The sequence below is a fragment of the Opisthocomus hoazin genome, chromosome 23 (assembly GCF_030867145.1).
Source record: "Opisthocomus hoazin isolate bOpiHoa1 chromosome 23, bOpiHoa1.hap1, whole genome shotgun sequence".
Taxonomy (NCBI): Eukaryota; Metazoa; Chordata; class Aves; order Opisthocomiformes; family Opisthocomidae; genus Opisthocomus; species Opisthocomus hoazin.
In genome coordinates this window covers 5,839,057-5,854,360 of record NC_134436.1, presented here as the reverse complement: position 1 = coordinate 5,854,360, position 15,304 = coordinate 5,839,057, and the positions used below count along the sequence as shown (strand labels likewise).

The following is a 15,304-nucleotide window of genomic DNA, read 5'->3' as shown; positions in this document are numbered from 1 at the left end:
TTCAGCTGGGACTGCCAAGCCCAGTGAGACACTAAACCCGAATAAAAGGCTAGACACACACACGGTTCCAGAATCGTTTTCAATAACTCTACTGTTCACATGAAATATAAATCAGGCAGAGAAAGAAATGGAGAATTTGGACAGGGATGTAAGCTGTTCTGAATCCACTACACACTGAAAATACTGAGCAAGTCACAAGTGCTAACCGTGGGGCTCCTGCCTTCAACCCACCAGCGACGGTCACTGGAGAGTTCCAGGAGCCCCACAAGATATATTTATGCTCACAATAAACATTTTCAGTGCTGCTCTCGTATAAAGATAGAAAGCGTGAACTAAACACACAGGACCTGGCAAGGAGCAATTCCTGAGGGAAGAAACAAAGGAATGCACTGAAGAGTGGCTGTCACTTCAGCCAAACAAAAGTTTACTTTCTACGGACAGTCAAGCTTGAGTGATAACACAATGCAGGAGTGCGCTAAAGAGCGCCAGGAAAGCAGTTTCTTGGCTATTTAAAACTGCAGCCTACTGTGTTGAAATGCTCAAGCAGAAGGCACTCAGTCGAATATTGATCCATCAGTCAAATCAGAAGAGAACCCTTATACAAGGGAACAAAGGCTCAATGGCGTTCAGAAGATGCTTTGCTAGGAAAAATAAAATCTGTTAAATGGCTTTCAAAAACATACCCATCATAGGCTCCACTAACAATCCTCTTATTGTCGAACCTGATGCATCGAACCAGTTCTTCATGGCCTTCTAATACTCTTAAACAGGCACCGCATTCGATGTCCCATAGCCTTAGGAGAACAGAGGAGAAAGTCTTTGAGTATTTCAGGATCAGCACTGTCCCTTAGCTTCCCATGCGGTCATTTAGGCACGCTACTGAATGGTTTTCTGTGGAAGATATCACACTTTTCGCTAAAAAAGGCAGCTGGTAGAACCATGCGACGTTCCTTGCGCAGAGGCACATTTGGCTTGCAGCTACAGTATATCAAAATTAATCAAATCATTCAAAATTACATACAACGTTGGATACTTCTTAAATTATCTTGGGCAACTTTAATATACGTTTTTCTGTTCTGCACGAACCAGTGATTAAAAGTTAAGAAAGTGGTTAAGAAAACTGGTGACCAGCGTACTCCTCATCTCTCCAAGCAGAAGACAAGGCGATAAACTACAGAAATAGGTAAGAAGTTTTGCCTGCCTTTGACACAGACCTTCAGTTCCCACTTTTTCACAGGGATGGGATATATTTACTCTCACACCGATCTACGTTTCAGTCATACATCATCTGCTCCAACAACAAGACATACCAAAGATGTTTTGCACGTGCAGCAGTGCAGGACAGCATGAAAAGTCGGGAGAAATCCTATTTTCGCATGTGCAGAAGTACACTGTTACACACCGACAGCAGCTCGTGGGCACCCACCTGATGGTATTGTCTGAAGATCCACTGACAACTAGTCGATCCCTGTACTGGAGGCATGCGATGCCACGCTTGTGCCCGTTCAGGGTACGAACAAACTCGCACGTGCTTGTACTCCACACCTGTGAAACACAGGGTAAACACTCCTCTGAGAATTACACCCAAAGAAGGTTTTTGAATCTCAACAGAAGCCGTTATGAATTCATAAACAGCAGAGGTCTGAGGCTGACCTTTGCTGGACAGTGGGACTGAAAACGAGCGGAGTGTTTTTACAGGCAAAGAGTAGGTGTCTGGCATGAGTGGAAGACTGGTGCCACGGGACCTAGCAGTGACAAGAGCCACAGGCACTGCTACTGCACATCGAGTGAATGAGAAAACTTGGCAGAAGGTTATATATAAAATATTTACAAGTGGTAGAGACTGCCCCAAATGATTTTAAAAACTTGATTACACCTGAATCTTGATAAATTAGTAATCATTTTTAAAAGTGGAGGTTATTCCATAGACAAAAACCCCATATTTTTTTCACCAAAGAAATTGCTAGCAATCTACCAGTAAGAGAAGGCCAAAACCGTGGCCTATAAGAGTCTGGTGGCTGCTTCTTTCTTAACGTTAAATGATTCAATCAACTTTGCTCATTTTTAATGAACTGTAATTGAAGTCGTAACGTAGAGTATCCAGTGGCTCATTTTCCAATACAGAGTGCAGCAGGATCTCTGGCAGATACTTGGACACTAAATTGCCAAGAGCTTTTTGGCACAGTCTAAGGTAGCTCTAGTTCTAGAGAGGGAAGGGTGGAAACGCCTTTGTTATATTAATACACTCCGGGTAACTCAAAGCTTCTGGTATGTAATAGTCTTCAAATACAGCCTCTTAATTCTTCAAACACAGCAAAGTCTGGTTGAGCTGCTGGGAAGGCGTGGTGAGGAAAGGCAACTGCTGATAAATTTCACGTCTGGAACAGGACTGCCAATTGAAATAAAAAATACCGCTTGGAAAAAGGCACAAAATGTGCCACATTTAACAAGCAAACCGATCTTGAGACTAGAGTTCAAACAGCAGATGGGCTTTACTTTTTTGCAGTTGTACGACAGAAGCCACAAAAATGTTACGAGCCTAGTTATGTGCATAAAGACATTAACAGCTAGCAAGAGGAAGCGGCCCGCCGAATGGTAAAGAAAAGGGCTCAGAACTGCTTATGAACACCTTGGCCCTTCGGAGTTGAATCATGTTCAGAAGCTTTTCTGGCTCGGTAGGCGTGCAGACCTAGATCAGAGCTCTGCCAACTTACTTTAATGGTCCTGTCACCTGACGCTGACACAATATACTTGTCATCGAAGTCCACCACGTTAACGGCAGCACGATGGCCAACTAAGACACGGCGCAGGGTGATGTCAGTAGGTGACGCCATATCCCAAACAGCAATTGATCTGTCCTTCGAGCATGTCACCATTAAGCCGTTACTGAACCTCAAATGAAGCACTGCCTCGTTGTGATGAATCAACGTGTTCAGAACTTCACCTGTATTTACATCCCAAACTCTGCAAAAAAAGAGATTTTGTCCCACATGAAGGAAGATGGTTATGCATGGTATAAAGCATAAACATGCCCAGGTCTGCTACCGTCTCTAATGGAGAGCTCTCTGGTTGTTCAACACCGCTTAGGGCTTGGGGAAAGCAGGAAGATGGGTGCGGGGGATGGATCCCAGTTCACATCTCGACTCACAAGCAACAATTAGCAGCAGCAAGCAGTTAGGCCAGGAAACGCCTAAGCTGGGATCACTGCTAAGAGAAAGGTCTGCTTAACAATTCTGTAACTCTTTGCAGGATGACTAAAACCCGTATGATGTATAAATTGATTTAACAGACCAAACCAAATACTATCCAATATGTTTTTTTTCAGTTTTATACCCTTCATTAGATTTAGCACACACCAATAGCAATTGGGATATACCATTTTCCAGGGCTACCTACCAGCTTATACAAAGTGAAAAATCACTACATTTTTAGTACCTGAAGGGTGTTCTGATCAGTTCCTAACTTTTTAAAACTTTTATAGAGATTGGCATTGGTATACCAATGCAAGACACCAGGAGGAGAGATGACCCTTGCCCTGGACTATACCTAAGCATCTTTGTATTGGACCACTGAATTCACACAAAATTTTAAATTCATTCAAAAATTTACACTCTGTATCACCAAAACTGCAGTCAGACAAGTGCTCCATATATACCAAGTGCCCCCTCATTAGCAGTCACAATCAAGAGATGTGAGAAGGATGGCGCAAGAAACCACAAATGAGGAAATTATTGTATTATATGGCCATCAGTCACTCTACAACTTCAGGATATATCTTAAATCATAGAGGGCATATTCCTCCAAAATTCTTAACACTAAAGAAATGAGACAGAAATTTGAGAAAAAAAATAATTGATTGTGCTGCTTTGCGAAGTGTGAATATCTTGCTTTTGGAATAGTAGTATCACATTCATATTGGGGATGTTTTCTGATATTTGGTTATTACTGTAAGTATTCCCAGCCCTGATACTCCAATAATTTTTGTGCAAAGACTTAACACTCACCTCACTGTAGAATCTGAAGATCCAGTTACAATGACTCTCTCATCATACTGCAGACAAAGAACCGAGCCAGTATGTCCTGTTAATACTTTCAAACATTCCAAGCTTGTTTTGTCCCAAATCTGTTAAAAATGAGAAGTATAAACGGCTTATCAAGAACAAGACTTGAACACTGCCGCAACAGAGAAGGAGGAAGAAAACCGGAGATAGCAGGAACAATCCATGGGCAGTTAACCTGTCCAAATAGTGGGCCTGTCTTCCCTTTCAGCTTAAGGAAGTCTCCTTGATGGAAGTTTTTGACAGAACAGTGAAATAAGCTACGATCACAAAAACACAGAAGCCTGTCTTGTGAAAGAAAATGCCGTGGACGACTGGAGCAAAAGCAACCTACTTGCACGAAAGCGAACCACCGGCGATGACAGAAGACACAGCTACGGACAGCGGCGGTCTTCACTCGTGTTACGTGAACTCTGACTTCACAAGCATTTCTTTGCGGTCAATGGTATCGACCTCTGGCTGGCAGCCCCCAAAGCTTCCAGAGCAAAGCGCAGGTGAGAACTCTGCCAGGCTACAGCAGACATGCCATGCTCACAAACCCCGCGCAGATAAATACCGTCCCATGCAGAGACAAGCAGAATCAAGGAAACACAAGCAGCCAGCTTTCCAAGGCAGAACCACCCGCTCATCTCTAAAGCAAAGACTCAAAAAAGTGTTTACCTTAATGGAGTTATCTCGTAGGCCACTGATAATCTTTTCATCATCGTACTGTAAACAGTAGACACCTTTGCTGTTTTCGGAGCGGCACTGAATCCTTTGTAAATTGTGTCGCCCACATCGCCAGTTAGATTCTATCGTCTGACAAGAGGGGAAGCGACCAGGAGTTAGGCACGAGGCTTCACGCTTCAGCATGGCTACTCCAACACCTACACAGAAATCTTTCCACTTCTACATACATCATCCTTAAATTTGAAGTATATAAAACTTAAATGTATCTTTCCCCCCCCTCATAAAAATACACAAAATACAACGAGTAAGAATTAGGATTTCTATGATTTGTCATGACAAAAGCTGTGTTTAGTGGTGAAAATTACAGTCAACTAACCTTAATGAGAATTTCCAAAGCAGACACTGGAGAGATACATTTCATAACAATTCGGTTCCCCCCCCGTATTTACACAACCATCTGACAAAAGCAGCAAGGATTAAACCAGGATAGCTAACATCAAACAATAAAAGATAAACCTGAATAACTAACATTACAGAACTGCTGAGGCCAACAGGGAGGTCACGGGAGTCCTTGGACCTTTCCTTCCCTTACCAAGTCATTTCACCCATTAACTGTTGTTACACATCTTAGAAAGGGATTTTGAGATATGAAAGCCTCCTCTAAGCACCTTACAGCCTGATAAAAACTGAACAGGGACTATAAGATTTCAAATAATCCAGACTTACTTCTTTTCCCGCCCCCCCTTAAAATCTGTGGAAGTGTAATTCTCCACATTTTCATTCTGAGAGATATTTTTAAGGAGAGAGACCTGACACACCTTAAAAAGCCACAAACTATTCCTTAGCAGAAACCAGGATGATTTCCATGTTTGAATCAGCTTTGTTACTTGTAAGAGAACCAATGCTGGTTTCAAAGAAAAGCGGGATTTTGGATAGGAAGTTCGTAACAACGATCCTAAGCGAATGCGTGCGCAGAACTCCAGACCAACACCTGCAGTACCGAGACAGGCTGGGATGCTTTCTGTCTGCAGGGATAGGCACCAGAACAGGCCGTTCATTCAGCTGTTTCCCTGGGATCCCCTCCCCAAATACTGCACAGAAACCTGGGGAGAAGCTGATTGACTGCCAATTCGTTTGGAAAAGTGTATTTATAACCAAATGCTAACTTTCAAAGCAATAGCAGGCACCTCTGCAGCTCCTCCAAGACTGGAAAACAACTGAAATGCTTATTAAAGACAAAGTGCAGTGAGACTATGATGTCCCAGTTCTAGGAAAACACGTCTGCTCCAAGGGAAAACTAACCCACCACTTTGTTTTCCGTGCATTTGCTCCTTCAATTGTCTCCCATTATACAATTTGGAGAGAATTATACACAGTCATAATATAAACCTGATGTGCCACAGGAATTTGTCTAAATTATAAGTACTGAGAGATGCTTCTAGAGGAGCACGCTGACAAGTTATTTATCCCCTCTCGTTCTCTTCCAATTTGGTGGGGAAGCCAACGAAATTAAGATAGCAAGTCATCCGTCAGCTTGGGATCAGCTTTTCTGGCCAGCTAGTGCACTGCTGATTGTCAGACTGGGAACTGGGCTTAAAATGCTCAAATCCGACACTGCGCTGGCTCAGCCTTGGACGCCTGCCCTGAAGGTAGCAGGCTGCTCATTATCCTACTTGCGCAGCATGGGATGGAGGTCTCGAGGAGGAAGGACAGGCAATTCTCAAGCTTTATCTGACAATTTGTCATTTGTGCTAGGAGGGCAGAACTGCAACTCATTGACTCCTTGGCTGCTACAGAGGTGACCCTCAGAAACAGGAGAGGACTGTAGACTTCCATAGCATGAACCAATATAATTCTAGATCTGAAGGCAAGATATTTAAAAAAGCAATACTAACACTGAAGACATAGGAGATAAAGCATGACAGATTTGAGATAGCAAATTTAAATAGTTTTAGAAACCTTATATTTCTAAGAAGTCTTAAGGGAGAGTTTCCCTAGAGCAACACTCTTGGAAAGGTCTCAGATAAGCAGTCGTGTACATAACATGCGCCGGATTACTCTAGCTGCCGAGTGCTCAAACACTGTTTGAGTAGTTTCACGCTTCACCGTCCTGCGACAGTGATTACCGACAGCTACAGAATACATGAAGAACACCACAAATCAGAAATTTTGCTTGCAACGGTTTCCCTAACCAAACAGCAGTCTGTAAAGCTATGCTCACCAGACATTCGGGACGCTAGCTGGCTTCATTCTTACAAGTTCACCATAGGAAGCTACTTAATAAGCTCCCCACAAGAAAATGCTGGCTTCAAATAAAAGAAAACTAAACTATCACGTGTATCTATGTGAAGGCACTCTGAAGCAGTAAGTCATATGCAGGTGCACATTCTGATTCTGTGAATAGATGTCATTTCATTTCGACATTATACGGTGTGGCTACTGTGGGAAAATACTTCATGTTTTTCGAGAACTTGTAAAATCCCCTTACACTGCGTAAATTTTCAATATGCTGGGAAAGTAGCCACAGTACACAGTGAATATACAGCAGCATTTCAATTGGCAATAGAGTGAAAACAGATGTGGACGTATAGAGAAATAACATTATTTCAGATGACTAAATACAGCTGAGTGGGTGGGCAACCTGGAGGACCCTCTGAAAAGGAACATGCTTAATACAATACTGGCAACCACATTAAAGCTTCTCGCTAAAGGAAATTTCTGGTTGTTACCGACTAGTGCAGCTAGAAAAAGTCTTCCTCTGCAACCTCCTTCCAGGAGATATCTTCACAAACTGCGCACACGCCAGGTAGGCAGGCATGGATGTACAAGGTGTGAGGAAGAAACTGCTGTGTTTTATGGACTGTTACAAGCATCAGGGAGTCAATGATTAAGAGACCCACAGTTTATTTGCATATTTATTGTACCAAACCTAATACCAATATATGCAACACCCACTACTGTATTTTCTGCAGATCCCCTCAAAGTCTCCAAGACAACCGCCTCTAAACTTGAGTTTCACAATTAGTAGCAAGATATTGCAGAACACTATCTCCTCAGTCCACACACAGAGGAAAAAAAAAAAATTTCTCACACTTTCCTGAAAGCTCACTAGAGCAATAGCAGCAAGTAGCTGACAAATGGTGTATAACCAACAAAATCTGGACGTACAAGGGATAAAGCCCAAGCATGAAGCCAAAGCATCTGCCACAGCAGGAGAGCCATTTGGCAGCTGAAGAAATGCGTAAGTGGATAAAAAAAGGCATTTAGAGAGAAAAGTACACACAGAAAATAGTCCAAGATGTAGAGGTATAGCCAAGCCTTGACCATGCCAGAATATGTTCACTGGTACAAAGATGCACCGTAAAAAGAGATGCAATTCATCTGGATTAACAGTTGGAACATTAACTATACATTGGAAATGTTAAGGATATAATCTACTAGGAACAGGGGTTTTTTTTCCCATTTGACAAATGTACATTGTGTTCAGCTCCTTGGCTAGAAATTGCATTTTTATCCTTGTGAATGATATTGCAGAGTAAGTGGGTTTATCTTAATCCCATAAACCAAGGAGCTCCTGTTCCCTCTCCTGACTACACAATTCTCCTGCAGGACAAATGGGGCAGAAAAAAGAACAGACATTTGTTACGTACGTAGGGGGTCCTCCTGAAGCATTAGGCATTTACACCAACGGCAGTTAAAACCCAGACTCTTGTTCTTCACATGCTTTCTTCAAAGAGAAAAAAGAAAACCCCTCCTGACTGTGGCAGAGGAAAGGCAGAAGCAATTGAACTTACGTCATCAGCATACAGAGCGCTTAATATTTCATTCATTAGGAAGTTACGAGGGTTTGATAAGCAAAGACAAAATGACAGCTTGGCCATGGCACCAGACTCCCCACATCTTTGAGGTCCTTCCTCTCAGACTCTCTGAGGATGCTACAACCATTAGGAGGGAAAAACAGCATCAGGCTCCTGAAGGATTCCCTAGATCCTGGCTCGAGTCTGGAATTCACTGTTGGGTCTCCAGGCTGTTGTTAGACAGTGAAGGCCAAAGAGCTTTTGTAGTCTCTGTATCAGCCTGAAGAAGGAAGACTCCATGATGCTTATTACCTAGAAGGCTTGAACTGGTCCTGAAGAGGAATCTGCAGAGCGCTAGCTGTCCTGTCATTACCACAACAGCATAAACCACAAGATTTCTGACTACACAGAGATGACTGCCTCACAGCATCAGATGACAGAAAGTGCCAGCAGCAAAGCCTCCTTCCAACGCAGCCCGCAGAGGGATAAAATCCCTGCCAGTAAAGAGCAGCACCATCTTTCTTGTGAGTGTCATCACTTCTATAAACCACTGTTCAGGAGCTCATTGCTGGTGGTAGCCATGTAGCAGCAAAGGCAGCTAAAAACTCGTAGACCACAGGACCTGGATCAGCACTGGCATGAGTACTGTACATGGACAGCAACAAAATCCCAGTGCCAAAGCAGCATGGCAGAAAAAGTACTTGCACTGTGTCCAAGATCGCCTTCATGAAACACCTCCTCCTCAGAGCAACTGCGTAATGGAAGTGAAGAACGAGAAAATTATGTGGTCAGTAAGGTCTACACAGAGCTCACATCTCCATGGAGCAGCTGAAGAGTTTTGGCTGCAGGCACGGTATACCTAATTATACATTGACTAAGACCTGAGCATATTGTCATGGGAGCCAGTAAACCTGTCTGTGGAAGCCAGCAGCAGGGTATATAGATGTCCGTACCCACATCTTGAACATAAATCGGCACTGCTGTCAGAAGACAGAACACCAAGTGCTGCAAACCATACATTACCGCTTCTTGCCATTTATCATCCTACTTTTACCATGGTTCACGCTACAGGACTCAGAAGAGTGACTAGATTTGGATTTTACCCTCAAAATGCTTTGAAACGTCGAAGGCAGCAGCTATACAACTGGGAGCTGCATGACACAGTGTCCCTCATGTTCAGTGTTTAAGTTAAAACTCATACGCTACTGATCAAAACATGCAGGCACTACTGCTCATAAGAATTTGTGCTTTCCATTACCACGAATTCTTCATATTTTACATTATTCACGATTAGAACTAAGTGAAAGTCCAGAAGAAAACAAAAGTTACACAGAAGAAATTGTTGCCATGTTACATGGGAAGAGGTAGCGAGGTAGCGAACAGTAACATCCTCAACAAATGCAAGGAAGTAAACCTAAGCAAAGATTAATTCAAAACAGCTATCAACTCATTTTTTGTATTTACCTTATTTCATGCAAACAGAAGAGTCAAGTAAGAACAAAAACTACTTTCAGGAAGAATAACTGAAGCAAGCCTAACAAATAGAGAAATAGGGATTCATTACACCTCCCTAACATATCACATATGCTAATTTTTATACATATGGATATATATATTTAAAGTTCAATGTGTATTTGTTTAATATAAGCAGAAAGGCCCACTTTCACAAAAAAAAAGGGGGAGGGGGGGGGGAAGAGGGAACTTCCAATAACTGAAAATTGGGCTTCTGGCTTCATTTATAAAAATCACAGAATACTCCGGCTATGTTTTGAAGAACAGTCTGAAATTCAAGCAAGGCCAACAAGCTAGGAGTGTACTGCTGAGAGCCACTCCCTGTCTGAACACCACACGGGCTTTCAGATCAGGATGGGGTAAAATATCACTTTCAGTATGAACTCCAAGACCAGAAGAAAAGCTATAAACAGTGAAGTCCAAAAATCTAAACAACTCTTGAGAAAAAGGAATGGAAAGCTTCTCCTAGCAAGCGTTACAATTAAATGATTTCTTGGCAGAATTAGAGACCTAAAAATTAATTTTCTACTGTTTACAGCTGGTTAGACATGATCCAAATGTGGACAATATACACTGATGAAGTGTTGTCCTTCTGCATGCGACTGATCCAAGAACTATGAAGCTGCTCAAAAGTCCACCAAGTAAAGCTGTTCCTGAGTCTCGCTGCAGCTTTGCTAAATCCTTTTTAAAGCCACATTTAAAAAGAACAGATCGACTTTACGATGCTGAGCATGATAAATCTGGACAGTGGAGTATGCTAATGTCTTACAGAGGGAGAGGAGACAACTTGCAGAATCTGCATTAAAGGCCACTGACACACCAGGAATATCGGAAATCCCTTTGGGAGAAAGCTGACAGTACAATACTGACCATGTCATCAAGCACAAAGAAAAGCCAGCATGTTCTCCAAGTGTCAAAAAGGTGGTCTACACCAGAGAGCTTAGGCAAATCAGACAAAAAAGGCAATATAGACTGACGTTTCAGACCTATAGAACAGTAATTCAGCATCAGGACTATCCTACAGCCCAGGATGGTGGTAGTGCCTGACTTGCTGATGGACATCAAACACACGGCAGAGGCGGGACAGGAGAGACCTTGATTACTCCCACGTAAATGAAGCGTAGCTGTACCACATCCCCGCACTCTGCCCCGTGCATCTGCTACCGGATGCTGTCAAGAAATGGGATGCTGTGCTGACCAATCTTTGACCTGACTGGTACAGTTGTTCCGTTTCCCCAGGGAGCGAGGAAAGAATCCTCTCAACTCCTCCTCAGGAGAACCCGTAACAGGAGGATGCAGATGAACCAAGCGGTTGCTCTTCCCTGAATGGTCTGGCTTCTCTATCCAGCACCTCTGCAAACGCAGTCACAAAGCACAAGATCCCAAAAGAGACTCAGGGTCACCATCTGTGCAGCTGCAACGATCACAGTAACAGCCACTGTGTCTCGCTGCTTTTCTCTTGAAGGATCCCCATTTCCACCAACTTCCATCAACCAGGTCTAACAACACTTCAGAGTAAAATTTCAAGCTTTCAGGTTACAGATGCAACATCAGAATGTATTAACTTTAAACAGACTCCTGCTTACACCGAAGCGCTGAAGAAGTACTGCTGTAACTTCCAGATCTGGAGAAGAAATCTTAAAAATAGCCAACAGCAACGAAAAGAGAGGTCCTCTGAGGCCCTTCAATGACACATGCATCCAGACAACACTTGACAAAGAACAACGCTGCTGAGAAACAAAATTATTGCACCTTTTAAGTGCCACTGGAGACAATAACTAAGTTTATGTGCAACACCATAAAAATATAAAGTTCTATTTAAACAGGTAGTTATCAGCCCCTATCAGAGCACAGTGACATTCAAAGTATTCAAACAGGAACAATAAATCCCTCTTTCAAATCTGCAGAAGAAAACCAGCAGTCTTAGTTTGTCCATTTGTGGAAAAAAGTAATTGTGAACAAAAAAAGCCAAGCCAGAGATCTGTCCCATGCTAGGGGCATCCGAAAGGAGTCTTCTGCCCTGTTCAGACAGGAGAGCGCAATCTGTGCTGTGCACCACAAGAACTTCATCCCTGCCACTCCGAAGCCTCTCCTTTCCTCGGCCAGCTTCATTTTTCAGAAATGCCTTTTGGAAAGTGCCTGTGGACTAGAGATTTCAAAGGCTGGCTGAAAAAATTTCTAGTTATATAATGCTAACTAGATTCTCCCTGCGCGCGCACACAGACACAAAATTTCTCCAGCATCATAATTAGGACAGTACTAAACAAACCCATTTCCCTCCGAAATTATACACCGCAACTTTCATAAACAAAGACCTCCCAATGCTGGCAGTGACTTTGGGCGAGAGCTGACTTGTTCCCCTTTTCAAATATTCCCAAGGCTTTAAAATTTCAGTTCCAGTCCTCAAATCTGAACTTTTTCAAAATTCAGAAGAACACATGGTGTTTATTTGATGGCCTGGCACCACATTTTCCTTAAGTCTTCAGGAAAATCACATTTTAGTTCTCATCTTAATTAGGTGGATGTAAGTCTCCATGGAAACAAGACGAGGGCACTTGCTATGTGCCTAGAGATAAGGGGAACATATATGGAATGAGTCTTCCCAACTCATGACAAGAAATAGATACTTGTGCTAATCCTGAGGGGAAACAGAAGAGTCGGCCAAGCTTCACAAGTAATATGGACAAAATCCAGGAACTTGGGGTTCTGGAATCAGCAGTATTCAGCTTCCCATCCTGGCAATGTGCTAATTAACAGAGTCCCACTAAAACAGCTGACCTGCCCCTGCAACGCTTTGGGAGCGCACCTGGGCACAGGATACCCTGCACCAACCAGATCATCTCCACAAACAAGGTCTTGCAAACCCAGATTCAGTTTTCTAGCATAAGCCTCAAATCAGGTTTTCATTTTAAAAAAAAAAAGCTCCCAAAGCAGTCTGGCAATCCAACATCTGACTTGGAGACATTTGAAATTACCAGACCACCTCTTGTGAAATGAAACCTAATTAAATATTTGGCTTCACAGTGGAGGTGGAGCGACTACCTCTTTCCAAGAATTTGGTTTCAGATGTCTAAATGTCCTCCTCTTTTCAAATCTAATGATTTGAGAAGTGACATTCTGTTTCTAAAATACGTTTGGCATGAAGTAAACAGATATTGGCACTAATCAATTTTCAGAGAGGCAAGGGAACCTCAGTTTGCCAATCACTGCCTCTATTACGTTGCAGCTAACAACACTTTGTAGTTGCATGGACTTTTGACCCAAAATGCAAATAGAGCCCAACAGAAAGAATTCAAATTTGCTATTTATCATTCCTCATTTTTCCTTCCAATTGTTCATTCTGGTTTTGGATTACTTTTCAAATTCTGTCAGTCAATCCAAAGGAGAGAGTGCATTCTCCCTCGAGCTCATCTCTACCCACAACCCGACTGAGTACCAGCTGCAGTAAATTGGTAACGTTTACCATTAGAAACAGTCTAGCAGAATTTGGTTAATCTTTGTGCTCCACAGATAAAACACTGACAACATTTGTCTGTTACATCAAATATATTTTACTGTAGTAAAAGAAAGTCCTTTGGACACAAGATCAATGTCTTACAAAAACACATATATTACTATATAAATGCTAATAGGGTAGCCTTTGGCTTGTCACTGGTTCCTTAAACTCTGACCCTCTGACAGAAACAGGAAGATCTTATTAAAGGTCCAGGCAAATATTTGAAGAAAAAACATTTTGGTATTCAGAGATACAAAATTCTTCATCACAGCTAAGATGAAAGTTATTCAAGAGCTACTGCACATTGCTTTGAAAAATGAAGAAATGGGAAAAGTATGAAACTGAGGGGGAGCATGCCTTCAGGCTTAAAAACAGAATCAGGGAGGAAAAAGTTAAGAAGTGCTCCTAATCTTATAGCTAAGTTTTGTTGTTACTGTTACTCTCCATCTACATTTTTAAACAGTGTTAAAAGCTTCTTTTGACAGTCCTTTAGGGAAGCAATTTGTGAAAAGTGCTTAAAGGGGGATTTATTAGAAAAATTGTAATAAACTTTTGGAAGTGGAAGAATTATTGGACCCTTAACTATTAGCAGAAACACTAATCCCACTGCAGGTTGGAAACCCGGAAAACACCAATATTTCAGAGGGCTTGGAGGAAATATGTAAACAGGGAAAAATCTGACGTGGCACAATATCCCCGGTCCTTCTGCCTTCCCCCTCCAGTTCAGCAATTTCGAAGAACCAGGAGCGGGAAGCGCGCTGCCTGTATAAACCGAGCAGTGATGATTCTGGAAGTAGCCCTTCGTTTTCGAAGGGAGACCTCACCACTCTAGAAGACCAGACAGACGCGCGTGTTTCCTGAATATGGGCAAACAGAGGCTTACACTTACTTTTGCTTAAGTGAAGTTCAGCGGCAAGAGCCCACAGCTGACAGGTCCTGGCTCCTTCCAGCTTTACTGCTCTACCAAAGCATCCACGGGGCCATGGACAGTGTTGAGGTTAGTTGCCAATACCTTAAATTCTACCCCAAGTGACTGACAACCACTAATGACCAAGGGGTTTTCACAGGTTTACAGACACAAGCGTGGAATGGAAAGCACAGAACTACAGGAGATAATTTCCTGAACAGCCCTAATTCTGCTCCTCTGTTGTTGCCTCCCTCCATCTAAGTTTGAGACGCACAGGAGTTCCCCACATGCCCCAATAATATTTAACATCGTTAAGGATACAAGCATTAGATAGAAACTACGGAAATGATATGTAGAAGGAGCTAGATTGCCAGGCAGTTTGGAATGGGCAGAAACTATGGCAACAGCTTACAGTTTACTCTCTGTACACTGCAGAAAAGACAACTCTCTTCCCACGCTCATTACTCACGTTACTATTTATAACTACTAGTGGCATGGCGTGTTTTACATACAGCACGTTCTACCATTCCAGCTCCACCTCAGAGCTTGACACGAGATAACCCCTTACTCTGCATATTCCACATTTAGCACATCATCCAACTCAGCATTATGTAATGAAAAATAAAAATTTATGAGGTGAACCTCTAAAAGAAAGTTAGGGTTCAAAAGAGTATTACAAAACTGTCTTTCGTGACTTCCAAACACTGATGCATTTTCTACCCAAATTGAATACATGAGCCCTTACTTTCCAGGCACTGCGTGCAAACTTTTCTCCTAATTTGAGGGTTCACTAGCTTTACTGTTATCTTAATGAAATCTAGTTTTTCAAGAAATATGCTCATTACTACGATATATTTTTAGTGCT

The 15,304-nt window shown here is 42.4% G+C and overlaps 1 protein-coding gene across 4 annotated transcripts in view; it reads right to left on the bottom strand.

Moving 5' to 3' along the window:
- The window catches only part of FBXW11 (F-box and WD repeat domain containing 11), a 78,465-nt gene that overhangs the window by 8,262 nt on the left and 54,899 nt on the right, over positions 1-15,304 (bottom strand). For all 4 annotated transcript variants that reach the window (XM_075442002.1, XM_075442004.1, XM_075442006.1 and 1 more), the window contains 5 exons: positions 4,719-4,856; positions 4,005-4,123; positions 2,715-2,964; positions 1,427-1,545; positions 684-794 (listed from right to left, as the gene is read on the bottom strand). In XM_075442002.1, coding sequence (XP_075298117.1) covers positions 684-794; positions 1,427-1,545; positions 2,715-2,964; positions 4,005-4,123; positions 4,719-4,856 — 737 coding nt within the window. The remainder of the gene's footprint in view (positions 1-683; positions 795-1,426; positions 1,546-2,714; positions 2,965-4,004; positions 4,124-4,718; positions 4,857-15,304) is intronic.